The 18,514-nt window shown below is 35.1% G+C and overlaps 2 protein-coding genes across 2 annotated transcripts; both read left to right on the top strand.

Annotated features, from left to right (window-relative positions):
- Positions 1–7,109: 7,109 nt before the first annotated feature.
- Positions 7,110–7,916, top strand: LOC131032613 (L-type lectin-domain containing receptor kinase S.4-like). Its single transcript, XM_057963630.2, has 2 exons — positions 7,110–7,272; positions 7,453–7,916. Exons 1-2 carry the CDS (start codon positions 7,110–7,112, stop codon positions 7,914–7,916), a joined length of 627 nt encoding a protein of 208 aa, XP_057819613.2.
- Positions 7,917–7,985: 69 nt separating this feature from the next.
- LOC131032614 (L-type lectin-domain containing receptor kinase SIT2-like) lies at positions 7,986–8,679 on the top strand. The gene is made up of 2 exons (XM_057963631.1): positions 7,986–8,176; positions 8,232–8,679. Exons 1-2 carry the CDS (start codon positions 7,986–7,988, stop codon positions 8,677–8,679), a joined length of 639 nt encoding a protein of 212 aa, XP_057819614.1.
- The last annotated feature ends 9,835 nt before the right edge of the window (positions 8,680–18,514 follow it).

Below are 18,514 nucleotides of genomic sequence, written 5' to 3'. Positions count from 1 at the left end.
GGTGAACCACCAAGCATCAAAGTTAAAGACAACCTACCCCCACTAGTGAAAATAACAACTACTGAAGATCAACCGGTAGCAGAAAGTATGGATGTAGAGGATAACAATCCTAATTCTGAAGTCCTATATACTGTAAATGTTGATACTTAGAAGATCAACATAATAGTAGATAAAGATACAACTAATAAGTTAGATATGGCAAATGAGCCTCCGGTAGCAGGGGAAACAGAGAAACTGGCAGAAGATATAGAGAAAAAGCTAGAAACTAAGGCACAGACAGAGACAACACAACATACAGAGAAACCAATTGAGCTAAAGGTTCTGGAATAGGTACACAAGGTAACAGTGCCACTGGTAACTAGTGAAGTAGGAAAACCACTGCTAAAAGAAATGCAGACACAAACTGACGTACCAGAGATTAATACAAGCATGGTTACTTCCACCGGTACTCAAATTGTTGGATCATCATCAACATTCAAATCAACAAATGTGATTGAGGTATTACTTGATTCTATTAAGAAAATAACTGACTACAACTCACAGGCTTATAAAGCAATTGATGATTCCATACCAATTTTGAAGGTAATAGCTCCCAACTGTAATATAGATAATAAAGATTCTTTAGGACAATTGGATACATTGTGTAAATATATTTATGAAAACATTGAGAAAATAAAGGAAGAATCAGTAAAGGATAAGGTAGAAATTAAGAAACATAAATTCTTTGATGAGGAAATAAAGAAGTGTAATAGAGATTTTGACACACTTCTACCAGAACTATGTAGTTTGTTGAAAGAATACAAAAATCTATATAAAGATACATGTAAAACAAACTTTATGACTATAGATATTGACAACAAAATAAGCAAGGCACAAGATGAGATATATAAGCTTGCAGACAATTTTGTCAACTCACCTGATTCACTATCAGTTTTTGAAGAGAAGATAGCAAATTTTGAGGAAGAACTACTCAAATTAGAAAAGGAAAAAGAAAGAATAATAAACAAGGCAAAAAATTTGAGATCTAAACTGAGTCCAAGATTGGACTATTTAGCATCTTTGTGGAAATAAATTTATGAGGCATTAACATAGGGAAGTAAAACACCGGTAGAGCATTTGCAGCATCTCACCAGTACAATGAAGAGAACTGAGACAACAATAAAGGACATTAAGAAGTTTATGGATAGTATAAACTTAATTTTGGGAGATCCTTTTTAGATAATAACTACCCAGCTACAAGGTTGAGGATATGGATAGAGGAACCTACAAACTCTACTGACATCTTGACAACCTTTGTCATTGATGCCAAAGGGGGAGTAGTGGGATGAGAAAATTTCAAACACAAGAATCATATGCTCAAGAGGAGCTCTCACATTTTTGGTAACATTTTTGGATTACACATTTTGGGATACTTTTTGAAATTTCTCATGAGTGTTGCCATCAATGCCAAAGGGGGACATTGTTGGCATATGCACACTCCAATGAGACATTGTATGTGGTTGAAGGTTTTGTCATCAATGGAAACCTTGCAATCCTATGGCACTGGCAAGATATTATACCAGCAAAGCATTACACAGGCAACCTTGCAAATCCTATGGCACCAGCAAGACATCATACTGGCAAAGCATTACACTGACAAGATAGTGCACTGGCATCAGCAGATCACTATACACTGACACCGACATAGAACAAAACATGTATACCAGCAAAGAGGCCAACATGATTTTTGTTATGTAATATTTTGTTTATTATTGTAAGCCAACTTGGCAAATTGTAAAATGACTCTTATATATAAAGGAGATCATTGTAGACATTTGTAGAAGTGATGGTAGGATGCATAAAAGAAAATACTAGGTAGACCTAATGTGTGAAATATAGGTCAAGGGTATATGTAAAGAATAGAGTAGGAACCGGTACTAAATCTAGCATTGAAGATGCTATTGTAAAGCAGTACAAGTCATTGGATTCGTATAATCCTTATTGTAAATCAGTGTGACTTCCCATTGAGCAGTGAGCTCTAGGCAGTTGGCCTTCTTGCATGTGCAGGCCCCTATTGTAAGTAATATTTTCTTATTGGCCAGTGAGTGAATATTGTGGGTCACAAATCCTACCGAGGTTTTTCCCACACCAGGTTTCCTCATTAAACATCTTGTGTTATGGTGTACCTTTCATGTGGATATTCTTGATTCTGTTTATTGCATTATTTCTTGCATACTGGTACATTGTTATATTATGTTCTGCATGTTTTAACTTAAGAAATTCTTATCACAGATTAGATACTGATTCACCCCCCCCTCTCACTATCTGTGGGACCCCTAACAATACAGGGGCTCATTAGTTTGCACTTCCTTTCCCACCGTTTGTCTTTTTGGGAAATCCTGAATGTCAATGATATCTTTTATTTTCCTCTTCCCTCTTGAAGTAGAAGGCTCCTCTATTGTTGGCACCAACACACTATACTTGGATTTTCTATGTAGTATATAATCACCAGGAGGGATTGCTTTAGCAGATGCAGACCTAGCTAGAACTAGTCTTGCCTTGTTAGTGTCTTTTTTAATCACTGCTTCCCTCTTCTCCTTTAGTGTTTGCATTACATCCTCAAAGAAAAGAATTAGGAATTTTGCCTTCTCCTCAAAGGGGTGAAAACTGGATAAAGGGTCATAGACGATGTTGACTCGGTGTACAAAATCAAGAGCCTTCTTGTAGCCCACCCATTTCTCCTTCCTCAACTCCTGCTCATCCAAATCAAACTCATTTCTGATGAGGTCTTTAGGGAATTGGAAATGGTGAGGTCTGCCTTTGCATAGTACCCTTTTCCTAAACATACCATTAAAGAAATCCTCAGGGTCAAAAATCCTTGACACTACAATGGATAGCTGATATGGTTGAAAGAACTCCTCAAAGCACTTCCACCCACCTTTAGTAATTACAAATTGATGTGCTACTGTTACTCTTGGGAAAATGGTCTCTTTTCCTCTATTGGATAGCTCTACCTCTTGTACACCTCCAATCTACTTGAGGACCTCTGTAATTCCTATTTTCAGTGGGACTTGATAAGGTAACAAAAGTGGAGTGCCTCTAAAACCATACACTCTAGAAACTATGGAAACAGGGTACAAGTATATGTCACCCCAATTGTGGACAATTTTGATTTCTTCACTGAACTCCTTACGCCTAAGAAAATCCAAAAGAGCTTTACGGATCCTTGGATTCTCTAAGCATAAAAGAATTCTGATTTTGGATGCAAAGAACTTATCAAACTTTAAGTAGCTAGCATCCTCCCTGTCCCATGACAACACTATGCTCCATAATTGAACTGGCATTTCACCCCATCCTTTTCTTTCACTAAATCCATTTTCTTGGCAAAGTAGTCACCATCCTTGAATAGGAAAAGATGCATGAGAACGGAGTACCATCCAAAAGGCCTATCCACCTTACCATTCTTTATCCCTATCAAGCCTTCATGGATTGCATCAGTGATATAGGGGGCATAGTCAAATGTTACTTCTAGAGAGGGATTTAAAACTTTTGTTATCATTAACATGTAATGGGTTGGCATGTTCACTTTAGAATCCTCTCCAAAAGTCTGGCAGAGTGACTAGTATAATCCTTTGGCTCTAAGAGTGAACCAATTTAGGGAGAAAGGCTCCATGGTATTAGGTCCTACAACAGTCAATCCCCATATTTTGACAAAAAATTCTTTAAGAGGCCCATTTCTAAGATGATTCCTCTATGCACTGTAGACTTGAGCTAATGATTCAAAATTAATGGGCTCCAAATAATTGGACACCTCACTGAGCCCCAATGCATTTTTGAATTCATCATCATTGACTTCAATGAGGGTTTTTCTATTTACATCCCTAACACTTTTGGTGAGAGGGTCATAGTTGTGTGCAATATGAGTTAGGAGATCCACATCCATAAAAACTCCAGGGACCACCAATTTACCTACATCTAACTCCCAAATACTGTTCATTGGGGAAGGGGAGTGTCTCATACCAAAACCAACCTTGAATAGACCTAAACTAGAAAACCCTACCTATGGATCTCTTAGCCAATTGCCCTTGTCATACAATCCTTCTATTCTCAGACGAGGAGCCTTGGGCACTAATTCCTTAACTTTAGCTGCTACATTTGTGGACATAGATAATTGCTCCAGGAAGTCATCACAAATTGCTCTCTCCTGGTAATTAATCTTCCCTATGAAATCCCTTCTAGGTGCCATCTTAATGATATGCAAGTATTTCATTTACTAATCAAAGCAATTCTTTAATAGAACAAAACCACAGTTCATCAATTTTTGAAGTAACTGTTAAGAAAAACACAAGAAAACCTGTTTTTGGCCTCGAGAACTCTACTTTGCAAGAGGTTTTCTACAATAACTCTTCGAAATGATATCTAAATTCAATTGATGTGAGCATATATACGGCAATCAGGCTCTTAACTACAACATTAACACCACATGCTTTGGCCATCACCTCAAAATTGAATTCACAAATGAATTCAAAAAATTTGCTCCAACGGACCATAGAATGTCTGAGTGTTTCTATCACTTTGTTGTTTCACCATTTTGCAAAGCCTAAAATCTACGCATCTTCATCAAGCATTGTCACGCCAATAGTCAGATCAAGCAAAACTTGCACAACCTTTACTTTGTTGACCATTCTTCATTTGGTGACAAGCTCAGATCTCTTTTGCTATTTTGCAAAAGCTAAACATCATGCACATTCATCCAACGAAACCGCGTGAGCCATCCGATCAAAAAGAACTTGATCGGTATTTATCCTTTCCTATGACTAACGGTTTACCCCACTAACTGCGCACCAAGCGTTTAAGGCTAACAGTTTTCAGTGTTTCACAAACGGTAATTACCCTGCATCTTCAGCCTATGAAATGGCGCCCACCATCAGATCCTCCTTGAGATACCCGCCTTTTAACAAACCTAACCCAACATAGGTGGGCCCTTTGACTCAGCACTATCCTACCTAGAAATCGACCAGTATAGGAAAACCGACATGTCAATCACCTATTTGCCGAAAAAATTCCACGCGATCCACTTCAGGACTGCCATGTGCATCTAACAAGTCACCTTTTCATCCACAGTATAATCCATCTGTTTTGCCATGACACCGACCAAGTGGCTGCCATGTCACTTCGCTATTTTGTGAAGGTTAACTCTCGGTCACCTTAGGGCTATGAAATAGGGTCGACTGTCCGATCAAAAAGAACTTGATCAGCCTTTACCTTCAATCTTTACTACCGCATGGATCAAGTTTCCTTTTTGCCATTTCACAAAGCCTAAAACCCGTGCACCTTTGTCTTGTGAAATAGCGTGAGCTGTCCGATCAAAAAGAACTTGATCGGTCTTTACCTTAGTTAAAACCAGGATGTCGGACCCAGTTCTGCCTTTCGCCATTTCGCGAACAGTAACTCACAGGCATCTTTGAATTGTGAATTCACATGCGCTATTAGATTAAAAAGAACCTTCGCGATGGTTAAGGAGCTTGATTAAAAATTAAGAACTTTAGGAAAGGCTTAGAGAAAATAAAGCCCTGCTAGACCCGCCTAGGGAGAAATACAAAATGGGGGGGATATTTTCATGGTCAAGCGACCCTTCCGCTTAAGTGGTAAAAGTAACACATGAATAGAACATAAGGGTTTTTCAAAAACATGAGGGGTTAGAAACAAAAACCTTAAACCCTCTTCTAGACAAGCAACACAAAAGCAGCAAGGCCACAATCAGACTCAATTTTTTTAGACTTTTAGCCAATTATGGAACAATAATACCCATTTTTTAAACAGTGATAATAGGGCATAAGATGGGCACTCAAGGCCATACATTAAAATCAAATGAAGCATGAGAATAAGATCAAAACACCACAACATAAATTACATCCAAATTGCAAATGACAACCAAAAGAACATGGTTATAGCTAATCTAGCTCTTGAAACACCATGATTTCCGCATAACATGAGGGTAAGTTGAAAATTATAGATCTCGGCTATGCTCGGAAGAAGTAACTGGGTTATTTATTTTTCGGCTGTGTGTAACATGAAAGTTAGTCATCCATTTTTTGAGCTAGATTAGCTACATCCAAAACACATAGCCAGATCCACTTCAAGGAGCAATAATGTAGTAGAGTTAGCTGGAGGGGCATTACAGGAGGATAGATTTATAGATGGTCCATTTTAATGTGAATAGTTAAGATGATTTTGAACGACTTGTTTAAAGATGGTTATTTTTTCATTAACGTCTGGTTGAAAGTTATTAAAATGTTCGACTGATAATAGCCTCGAGAGAACATGGATGACGAATGAGATGTAATTAAACTCCAAATGGACCATGAGGGCAGAGAGCAACACGAAAGCTACAATTATATATGAGTCTTTCTCTCCAACAAGAGCAACCAGAAATGTTCTGACTTTCGAATTAACAAAAGCCTTTAAATATTATAAGAGTGGCATGAGAAGGGTAATCAGGCAAAGCAATAGAAATTTTGCAAGACAGAATAAAGATAAATCTGTACAACTTTGCTATCTTGATTCACAAAAAAATATTTCCTTTCCTTGCATTTATTTCTATTTCAATTTTGGTTTCTATGGCGATATGTTGAAATAACATATTTCTGATCTGCCTTTGTTTTTTCTCTTGTATTTTGATACCTGGTTGTCATTGTGCTTTAAGTTAGGAGAGAGAATAGAAATAGATCTGGATCACTACAATGGTACGGGTATGTGCGATACTTATGCTTTCCCTCTTCCCTCCGTTGCTCAATATTGTAGATGCCCATACATATTTTATCTTCAACCAATTCAATGCGTCGTCCCTCGAATTGTTTGCGAATGCCTCAGTGAAGTCTAATGTCATCTCCTTTAATGGTCAATTCCAATACAGTATCGGTCGTGCTTTTTATCGACATCCCATACGTATGAAAGATCGTGGTTCTCTGAATTCTATCTCGTCTTTCAGCACAAGTTTTGTGTTTAGCATTTTTCCTTCTTCAACTTCACACAACACTTCTGATATGGTGTATTTAATGACGCCCCACAAGTCCCTTGAGGGATTTTCATCCAATCAGTACCTTGGCTTGATTAGAAACTTATAAAGTATGGGAAAGGCCTCTAATCATCTATTTGACGTCGAGTTCTCAACTTTAAAGAACTTCGAATTTTACGACATCAACGACAATCACGTTAGTGTGGATCTCAACGATCTGAGGTCTGTAAAATCTATTCCTTACGGATTCTGGACCGGTAACAATCAGTTCCAAGGTTAGAATCACAAGAGTGGACATAATATTCAGGCTTGGATTGATTATGACCATCTTCAAAACGAGCTCAAGGTCACCATTGCAGAAGCTGGTTCTCAACGCCAAGAAACGCCACTAATATTTATGAAAAATACGTCTCTGCCTAAAATTGTAGAAGAATAAATGCATGTTGGTTTCTCAGCAGCTACGGGAGTCAATTTTGAAGAGAATTACATCCTCTACTGGAGCTTCAATACAAACAAAACTGTCACTTTTCTGAACACATCTGATTTTGCATCCTTCATACCTAGAGATATCAAGAACCCAAACGCCAGACTGACTACCGGTAATACGACAACTTGCGTTGTCCTCCTCCTTGTGGTGGTGGCAGCATCACTTGTTCGGTTGAAGAGAAAGCAATATAGAAATCTTATTGAAGAATGGCAGATGGAGTATTGGCCTCACAAGTTTCAATATAAGGACCTACATATTGCAACAAAGGGCTTCGGAGAGACGCAACTTTTGGGATGCGGAGGCTTTAGCCAGGTTTACAAAGAAGTCCTTCCCTCAAACGGCCTCCAGGTGGCAGTGAAACGTATTCTGAGAGAAACATATGATGGGGTTAAGGACTTCATAGCTGAGATCTCTAGTCTTGGTCACCTTTAACATCGAAATCTTGTCTAGATTAGAGGCTTCCTTAGGCGACAAAACTAGTTATTCATAGTTTATGACTACATGCCAAATGGGAGCCTGGACAAAATGATATTTGGAAACCTAAAGAAGGTGTTTAAATGGGGTCAGAGGTATAGAGTCCTCAGGGATGTTGCTGCGGGGTTGCTATATCTTCACGAAGAATGGGAGCAATGCGTAGTGCACAGAAACATCAAGTCCAACAATATTTTGTTGGACTTGGAGTTTTACAAAAAGTTAGGGGACTTTGGGCTTGTCTGTCTCTATGAGAACTACTTGCATTGTGGGAAGGCTGGGATACATCGCACTAGAGCTCATACACACAGGAAAGGTGAACCCCACCACAGATGTGTTCATCTCTGGTATTTTGATGTTGGAGGTTGCTTGCGGAAGGAGACCTGTAGATCCCTCTCTCCAACCTGCTTATGTAGTTCTGGTAGACTGGGTGAGAGAACTTGATGACAATGGCAGTCTGAAGGATGCAGTAGACCCGAATCTTGGTGGGCAATACGTTGAAGCTGAGATGGAGAGAGTGCTCAAATTGGGGCTACTATGTTCTAATCCTCAGCCAGATAGTAGGCCTGGAACGAGACAAGTTCTGCAAACATTTGAAGAAGAAGCTCCAATAGCTGATTTTGAGGCTTCGTTTCATTTGGAGATGAGTAATACTTGGAGATCTCCTAAATGTTACAGTTGTAGCACAGACGCTTCTATTTCGATTTCTCTAGAGGGACGATAAACTCTGAGCAAAAGGTCAAACTGATTCTCTGACGATGCTAGTGTGTAGATGATAGATCTTTGTATAGTTCTCTTTTGCTGCTGTAACCTTCTTCTTAGCATCTGCATACTCCTTTCGTTAGGAAGTCATTTTGGCATTTTGACTTATAGATGCAGGTATTTGTATGGTTTTGTATATCTTTTAATGGCACCATTTAGTGAGTTGGAAATTGTTGCCCTGATTGCTAATAATAAGTTTATTTTCATATTCCAAGTTGACACTTATGCCTCGTTATTTATAACTAACTAAAAAAATTGTATACAAATTTCACTCAATATATAAATCAATTTTGATTCTAAAAATTATTTTGAAACATTCATATTTATTATTATAGATTGTAAAAATTTGATTTTTTTTTTATATATATGAATGATTTTGAGTTATATATTTTATCCTAAGTTCATAAAATTTCTATAATTCATGATGATTTGAAGATTTTTTATTTTTCAATAAATTGTTCAAATAATCTAGAGATCTATAAATGTTCATTAAAATTCAGTTATGCATTGATAGGGAGTGTTATAATAAGTCAAACTGAATTAATTAGAAGGATGGAATTGCTGCTTTGTTCAAGAACAAGGAAGATTGTAAGTTGATGCTACTGCAACTAGGAAAAAGCTGACAAGAGTTGAGCTGCTGCCATAAAAAGGAATGTGAAGGAATGTGTTAGAATATGCTCTAGACACATATGAAATAAATAAAGAGTTGTGGGAAGAAAACAAAGGAGTAGCTGAAGGGCTTGATGGAAATCATAGTAATAAAATGCAAATAGTGAAACATGTATGTTCAAACATAAAGACAACAACTTGGCTATAAGTATGTTCAATCTATACAAATATCATTTACTTCAAATAACATCAAATTACATGTAACTATCAAATTCTCCTCCAAATGTTAAAATCCTTTGTAGATGTAATTATTATGTCTCCTCCAAGTGGTAAAATCCTTTGTCGTATTAAACCTAATATCATTTTATTTTCAAACAATAAAATTTAATCTTTATGGCTTCGGCATTATTTAACCTTCATTTGCAAAATATATAACTGAGACGCATTGATTCATATAATTGAGAATCTTTTGTCTACATATTTCATCCTTTATTCGAATCCCCATACACTAAAACTCATTATCTACATCTGTCCTTAACCTTGTTTGCCATTCACATATTTTGTTCCTTTCCCTCATTGTTATAGATTTAGGATGGCGTATCTTACTGTAATTCTTAAATAATATTCAAGAAATTGAGATCATAATGTGCTTTATAGGTTTTATTTCCAATAAATTTTTTTTATATTATAAATTGAGAGACCAAAAAAGATTTTTATACAGATGAGTTTAGGGGAGGCAGGGCCTCAACAGTGAAACCAAAAAGAACTAGACGAGTGTCATATACAATGCACTAAAAGAAAGCTTCAAAATAAAGTTGTGCTTGCTGCCATAAGAAACTAGAGGAGGGTTTCATCCTAGTCTTCTAGCCATGTGGTCCACCCCTGTGGTCCTTCCATCCAAACCACCTTCTTCCTTTCCATGATTTGTATGCACATGTCAACCTTGTTGACGGGGGGAGCTCTAGTATCTTGGAGTTCTTTAATCAGTTTCTTAACTGCACTCTCAAAGGTAGTTTGATTTTTTGCGATCCTTGCCCATTCATAACCATCTTGCATCTCATATATAAACATGGTGGCTCGGCCTTCTTTGAGGAACCGTAAGAGTTTGTTTCGTTCAACATTCCTCAGGAAGCAAACCTTTACAACAATTTTATAATGTGTTATTTTAAAAAAAAAACCAGTAAGTTCCCTAGCATTACCTTGGAACTTCTCCTCATTTCTGAGTTTCCAAATAAACCAAAGGATAAAAGAAGACAAAATTTGCCAAATTATTAAGTTAACATCCTTTTTAAGATTATGGATGAAACCAGTAACTATATCATAAGTAAAGACATGCTCAGTAATGGATATTCCAAACATTAACCAGATCTCCCTAGCAAAAGGGCAGTTAAGGAAGATGTGCCGAGTAGATTCAGGTTAATTGCATATAGAACAGAGATCATATACAGCTAGATTATTCCTAATAGGCAATCTATCCAGTAAGAGTTGCCATCTGAAACACTTGATCTTAGTGGGGATAAGAGATTTCCAAAGGTTCTCAAAGGTTTAATACCAAGCGGTAGGGCTATGGTGGACATTCCATACGGTGTTGACATGGTCAATCACAAGGTGTCTTGGTTAAGCAGGTTGTAGATAACTTTGGATTTAATTTTTGGGAGGGGGGAACCATCCTTCCAAAGGAATGAGAGGTACCTGTGGGTGTCAACATGAGTGTTCTTAGGGAGATTTAGGGTGTTACATGTATTCCTAATCATATTGTAGGTTCGCTTATGTGAAGCAGGGAGATTAAATTTACTACTAAGTTCCTCCCAGGTGATTAGGTTGTCATTTTCTAGGATATCCATAAGATACTTGATCCCCTTGTTATACCAGAATCTAGCAGAACAACCTTGGGTTAAGGCCAGTGGCTTAGAGTTGTGGTGGAGGCTCCACCAAATCAACCTTTCACCATGTATAGTATTGTCATAGTCAATGCTAGAGTTGCAGATAAGTCTATGCACATGCTCCTAGGATTTCCAGATGGACTTAAAGACCTAGGTGCCTTGGACAGACACCAAGAAACTCTCAACAAGTAGATCACCGAGTGGGAGGACTTTCCATGATTTGGCAGCCTTTGGGAATCCATTTTGAATGTTGTTTCTGATAAGAATCTTCCAAGGTTCTTGCCCATCTAGTGCATGGAATATCCATTTGGCGGCAAGGGAGATTCCTTGCAGCGTAAGATCCTTAAGGCCCAAACCTCCAAGTTTTTTGTCTAAGTGGCACCAGGCCCATTTTACCGCATGAGCCTTTCTTTTGGCCTTACCATCAGACCAGAGAAAGCGCCTGATAGCCTTTTGAATTTTATAAATTTGATAGTTGTTGAACATCCAAACTAAAGAGTAGTAGATACTATATGAGGAGAGGATTTTTTGACATACTTGAACCCTACCTGCTAGGGAGAGGATCCTATTGTCTCACTTATTGAGCTTCTTATCAATTTTCCCCTTAACCCAGGTCCACATGTCCCAAAGAGAGGGGGAACTAGAGAAGGGGATACCGAGATACTTGACAATCATGTTGGGTCCTCCCCATGAGTACCCGTCTTGCTGTAGCCAGTTGGGAGGTTCATCCTTCCAGCCAAGTAAAATAGATTTGGAGCTGGAGATCCTTGCTCTAGAGGCTTTACTAAAGGTGTCAATTTTTAGGTTGAGAGAATCTATGTTTTGCCTAGAGAGCTCTAGGAAAAGAGAGGTATCATCAGCAAATTGGATATTCAACAATTCAGAGTCATCCGACAACACGATGCCATGGACTCTAGGAGATAGAGTATCATCTCTAAGGAGATAAAAGAGGGCATTTGAGGTAATAACAAATAGAGCAGGGGCAAGTGGCTAGCCCTACCTTATGGATCTAGAGAGAGGAATAGGCTAGGATAATAATTATTTTAAATATAATCAATACATTTATAGATTAATAATGTCTAAATTTCATTTATTTATAATAAATTAGTAATGTGGTTAAGAAAATATATTTTGAAATTTGAACATTTTAAATTTAGGATTCAAATCCAAAATTTAAAAAAAGATTCCAATTAAATTTAATTTACATAAGTAAATAATCTATTTAAAGATAATGGTTTTATATGTTGTTGCATAAACATATATGCTATTAGATACTGGAGATACAATATATAATCTCACATACAATGTTTTGTATGATGTACAATACAGAGAAAACTAAGAACCATGTTAGGAAACACAATCCTTCAAGCAAAATTGTAAACATAATGTTTTAAAACATGGTGGGTCTCTTGTAAAGCACTCATCTGATATATGATCCTTTTTTATTATATGTCATTCTAGCAACACCATAGATCACTCTACATACCATTACCAACAACTTTATTTACATTATGCACAACAATTGTGTAGACACCTAAAAATGTCTCATTGATCATGCATTAATTATTCCTCTAATTGATTAAATAATTCTTTAATTATTTAATTAATTGAATTAATCTTATTCTTCTAATTTCATATTTCCTCATCATCTTACTATTTATTCTATTTTTATTCTTTCATCGTTTAATCATTTTAACCATTTTCTAATATTAATTAAATATTTATTATTTAAATAAATTCAATTTCTAAATAATTAAATAGTTTGTTTAAATTATTTAATTAGCTAATTAATTCTGATTTTTATTCCCTATATTAAATAATCTTTATTATTTAAATAAATTCAATTTCAATTTCTATCTCTCTGATCAACTAATCATTCAACCCTCTTCTAAATATTATTTAAATATTTATTATTTAATTAATTATGATTTAATCCTTTATTATTTAATTAAATTCCATTTCTAAATAATTCAATAGTCTTTATTATTAAATTAAATTCCATTTCTAAATAATTAAATAATTTCTTTACATTATTTATTTAACTAATTATTTCTTTTAATTTCATTAATTCTTCTTTTTCCAAATCCTCAAATTCTAATTTCATTGAATTAATCTTATTCTTCTAATTTCATTTAATTTCATATTCTTCTAATTTCTTCCAAATTCAAATAGATGTGCATGATTTCAAAAATTAAATTGAAAATCAAAGTGAAGTTCTAAATATATTCAAATACTAAATTGAAATAAATTTAATTATTTGAATTAAATCTCATGCAAAGATTAAATTAAAAATCTAAGTCAAAGTGCAAGCACATGCTAAATCAATTAATTAAATCAATCAATTAATTAAATCAATTAATTAATTAAATCATTTATCTCTCCAATCTCTATTTCCATCTTTTAGTTAGCTTTTTCTAAATTAAGCCTTATTTATCATCCTCTTTATTTCCTCCAATCATTCTTTTTCTTCCTTCACTTAGATTTTTCTCAATCAGTTGACTCAAATAATCTATTCAATCTATTATGTTTCACCTCCAAGTCAGTAGTTCAACTATCAATCAGCATGTGAGCTCACATGAGTTCCACCTCTTGATCAATTTGTTCCACCTTTCAAACAATCTTCTCCAATAATCTATAAATTGATCATTCAATCTCCATTTTCAATAATCACAAACTTTGAATCTCTGTGTCGATTGCAAGTTACCAACACAATATATGAGAGTCATCATACCACAAAGAAGAGAAGAGCAATGGAAGATATATGCGATATTGGAATAGGGAGTTTCAATGATTGATTTTAATTCCTATTTGTTTGATATTGCATTATTTCATTGTCTGTTTGTTAGAATTCTTTGATTAGTTAGGGATTCATGATTTCCCTTTGTTTCTAATTGAATATTTGAATAAGATGAATTTTACATGGGACAAATTGTATTCAAATGCCTAGTCCTAGTGCTCAATGAGGATCTTAACATATGACATTGTGTAACCTTTCATAATATCATATAATATGAAACAATCCTTAAGTTGAACCTAAAAAAATTAAAAATATTACTTTAATCTCTTCTCTTTAATAAAATTTATTCTCTTTGTATTCGAGAAAAGAATTCACCGCAAAAGGGATGATCCCTATCCAAACATGGTAAACATTAAAGAAACCCACCTTTTTAACAATAAATTTATTTATCTGTATTCATAATAAATAATGAGAAAGAATCATCATTACTTATATTCAAGTTTTTGTATCAAATACTCATGAATTGACAATAGCCTATTTGTGTTATCTTTTCCAATATGGGACAACAAATGACTAGTCAATCTTAGGATCTTCTATCCATTTACTTACTCATCCATACAATAAATTACAAAGTCATGCTAATTTTAAACCAAATCATTATCCGGTGGGATAGATAAATTAATTAATAGTATAGGCTTATAAGAATAAGAAATAGTAAAAATAAATCTCTAAGTAGAGGCTTTGAGTAATTGAGACAACCATATCCTATATCACATATAAAAAATCATAGCATATCCATTATATTGTACCAAAAAAAATCTGTAAGCCTATAAGGGTCATGTACCTCACCTTTTGAGATACCAAACAAATACAAGATAAATCCACCCCAAATACTCTTCCAAGTATTAGTGACAATCATATTTATACTCTTTTAATTAGTTTATAGTTTTATCTTTAGAAATGTGTCACAAAACCTCGCAATGTTCTTTGTATCACTAGTAACATTCTCCCTTTTCTAGGATTTCTATAGAGTCTATATCAATGACAATGAGATAGAAAAGAAATATGTGTATGAAATATCTACTTAAATTTAAAATTGTGTTTATGTAACTATATGAGTGGGTACATAACCTTTTCTAGGATTTATTTCTTTGTTCAATTCCACATTGACTTCCATCCACATAATGAAATAGATATTAAAAAATAAATAAAATTTACATGTAAACACCAAGAATATGGAATTTGACATTATGTTTTAGTTTGGAAAGATTTTACTATTTACCTAAAATGCATGTCTAGTTAGAGAAATATTTCCTATTTATATGGAAAATTTAGATTTTAATTCTCTTTTCCAAAATATTTTTTCATTTTGTGTATTATCTCAAAATTCCCAATACCTATTTTAATTATATTATAACAAAATTAATAAACCTAATAATTGTGTTACTTTACTGACAGGATAAAATTTATCATGGTAGTTCATGACAATTTTTTTTATATATAAACTACTAAAATGTAATGCTAAATATGCTATGAAAATCAAATAATCTTTTATGCTTTAGATATTTATGTCTAATGATGGTTTAGTATTTTACATTAATCAATTGGTTCTACCATTTTTTAACATTGTATTAGAGTAGGTTAAAAAATTCTTACCAATGGGTTGAAATTTGGAATAATGCAAAATAGTTGAAAGAGCCTATTGTAATGGTGGTAAAAATAAGTTTTCACCAATTAAGATAATAAAACCACTAATCATACCTAGTTAATCATTATGTTAAAAAGGTGGTGAATCTAGTGGATATAGTCACAATTCAATTAGGAAAGGGGATAAAATAATGATTAGATTAACTTATTTGTTTGTCTCCTATTTTTGAGTTTAAATTCGATGTAAATAATAAAGTGTAGGATAAAGTAATGGATAATTAAAGTGAAACAGTAATAACAAAGTGTTAGAGATGTCAAACAATGCCACATATAGGGATCTTAGTATAAGAAGAAGATTTGAAACTCTTGCTGAATGTTCAAGTTGAATTATCAAGACTATGATGGTAGGTTGCTCTAGTCTTATAACTCTAAGAAAGGCAAGTGGGATCTTTTTCAGATCAATCAGATGCACTAGATCCACTATCAAAAGCTTAGATAAAATTCTCAAAACTGTGGTGGTAGGTTTCCTAATCCTTCACTTTTCAATCCTTCAAAACCTGAAACTATTCATCATCTTCAACTATATCAAAATCTTGGATTTTACCTATTGGGTCGATTTCCTACACATAGAAAGAGAGGAAAAGGGTTTTTGGATAAGGTTTTACCTTAGGTAAAAATGCATTTTAGGAATTAACCTTAAATTGAATCATATAAATACTAAAGTAAACACTAGAAGATTGATGCAAGAGCATCCTTTGTTCTTGGCAACCTTGCATCAACCAAAAATATTTCTTTTCTGTTTGATTTTTGTTTTTACAGTTTAAACATTCCTTTCTATTTTTTTCTTGCATTGTCTCACTAGATCTTGTGGAGCTGAATTTTGCTTGATGACATGATCATCTTCCTTATTCCTAAATCGTGGAGTATTTGGATCATTTTCCGATAAGTTATCAATTCTGGATTCCAAGATAATTTTCTGGCACCAAAACCACTTGGACCTATTTGCATCGGTCAATCTACTAGATCCCTTTCATACTTTACAAAGCCCACTGCATTGATTTCTATGTTCCTTGGCATGTGGCTCACCTTCCCTTTGTTCCGCACTTCAACCTTTGGATTTTCCGAAGGAATCTCTTCAGTGGAGGTCGATCTATTGGTTTTACACGTTTGATCTTGTTCTTCAGCATTTAATCCCTTTTGGGCTGACCAAATCTTCTTGGATCATATAAATTATTATAATTAAGCATTAGAGTTCTTTCCAGAGGAGTTATAGGCTAGATCCTAAGATTTAGAGGTCCGGAGTTGGTCGATTCTATAATTGAGCATGTATGTAGAAGGCCAGCGAGTTGAATATTGTAACTCAGATGTTACCACCTATCTTTAATGAATTTTCATGATCTAAATAATTCAGTTATGCATTGCCTCCATCATATCCTCTTATTTTTGTTGTGTTTAGTCTCGCCACCTAGTCCAGATTGATCTCTTTGAGGTATCTCCTAACAAGTGACTGCACCAAGTGGTATCAGAGTGAGATTTCATCCCGGAGATTGCATTTGCTTGAGAAATTTTGTTGTAGGGTGGCAGATTGTGGATTCGACCTGCAGCTACAGAGGACTACTGTGAAGATGGCATGAAGAGGAAATAGGAATTATGGAGCACGTGGAAGTGAAGACCCTTCTGTGATGGAAATATTGCGAGGAATTGCAACCCAGTTGGAATTCGTTGAGACAACCCAGAGAAGAGGCTGACATATTGAAGATGTAAGTGAAGATGAGGAAGAAGAGGCTCCGACAAAATGAGTAGCAAATCCACTGGTGATCGATCCAGAAGAAGAAAGGTTCTTGAGGGTTTTGAGTAGGGTGAACACTAAACTGCATTTTACCCCACTAGAGTATGATGGAAAGCTAGATTTAGATCAATTGATGGATTGGATCTTAGATATGGAGAAATATTTTGATTTTGAGAACACCGTAGAAGAAAGAAAGGTAAAATATGCCTGTACCTGGTTGAAAGGTCATACATCTCTTTGGTGGGAACATTTGCAACATGATAGATAGAGAAGAGCTAAAGAGAAGATCAAATCATGGGAACGGATGGTTGCCAAGTTAAAATAAAAATTTATGCCAGCTAATTATCAAGTAAATCTGTTCTAGAAGTTGTAGAACTTTAACCAGAAGGAATCTAGCATAAAGGAGTGTAAGTATTTTGTTGTCATTAATGTCAATCGGTATGGGATGACTACCAGTAGTAGAGATGTATGTGGAACACTATTATGAAGGAGTATAGGATATGATATCTTGGATATCACCTTGTGTTGTAAAACATTGATAAGGTAAGGATGAATGACCACTGGGGTCATCGGTTCACAAGTTAGTGCCTAACTTGTGGGGATGAGATGGTAAGGTGATCAATCCTAGTACAGTGTATCACCGACAAGGAAAGGATGTCAACTGGTAAATAATATGTTGACATGGAGAAGTCAGATTAATCAAGTGACTGGTTGTCATCTTCAAAAGATCATGACTAGTGTACAAGAAGGATGAGAAAAATGCTTGGATGGATTTTGTGATGAAGAGATAGAATGTTACCTGAATCATATCAACACTAGAGGAGAAGAATGAACAAATCACAAGTATGTTGTGAAGTTGCAAAACAACAGGACTCCCACCTGATGAAGATGTGGTCATTATGAGAAGCAATGATTGACAGTGAAAGATCCATCATCGGATCACATGTGTTTGTTTGAAGATATGTTGCACAAACAACCAAGCAACATGAGTACATTACAGAATGCAAATGTCAAGGTGCCAGTCCATTGGTAAGTGGAACTTATCTCTAGGTATGCATAGTGTGCATCATTATTCTTCAAGATGAGAGAGAAGCGGTAAAGGCATTTTGAAATGCCGATATAGAAGGATTGT

Source organism: Cryptomeria japonica, chromosome 7, assembly GCF_030272615.1.
Source record: "Cryptomeria japonica chromosome 7, Sugi_1.0, whole genome shotgun sequence".
Taxonomy (NCBI): Eukaryota; Viridiplantae; Streptophyta; class Pinopsida; order Cupressales; family Cupressaceae; genus Cryptomeria; species Cryptomeria japonica.
This window is presented reverse-complemented; position numbering and strand designations above follow the sequence as displayed.

Excerpts from the sequence above, each read along its gene's own strand:
- LOC131032614 (XM_057963631.1), top strand. The coding sequence starts at position 7,986 with ATGCCAAATGGGAGCCTGGACAAAATGATATTTGGAAACCTAAAGAAG. Across the intron at positions 8,177-8,231 it reads GACTTGGAGTTTTACAAAAA|GCTGGGATACATCGCACTAG; the intron begins GTTAGGGGACTT and ends CATTGTGGGAAG.
- LOC131032613 (XM_057963630.2), top strand. The coding sequence starts at position 7,110 with ATGGGAAAGGCCTCTAATCATCTATTTGACGTCGAGTTCTCAACTTTA. Across the intron at positions 7,273-7,452 it reads CGGTAACAATCAGTTCCAAG|CAGCTACGGGAGTCAATTTT; the intron begins GTTAGAATCACA and ends TTGGTTTCTCAG.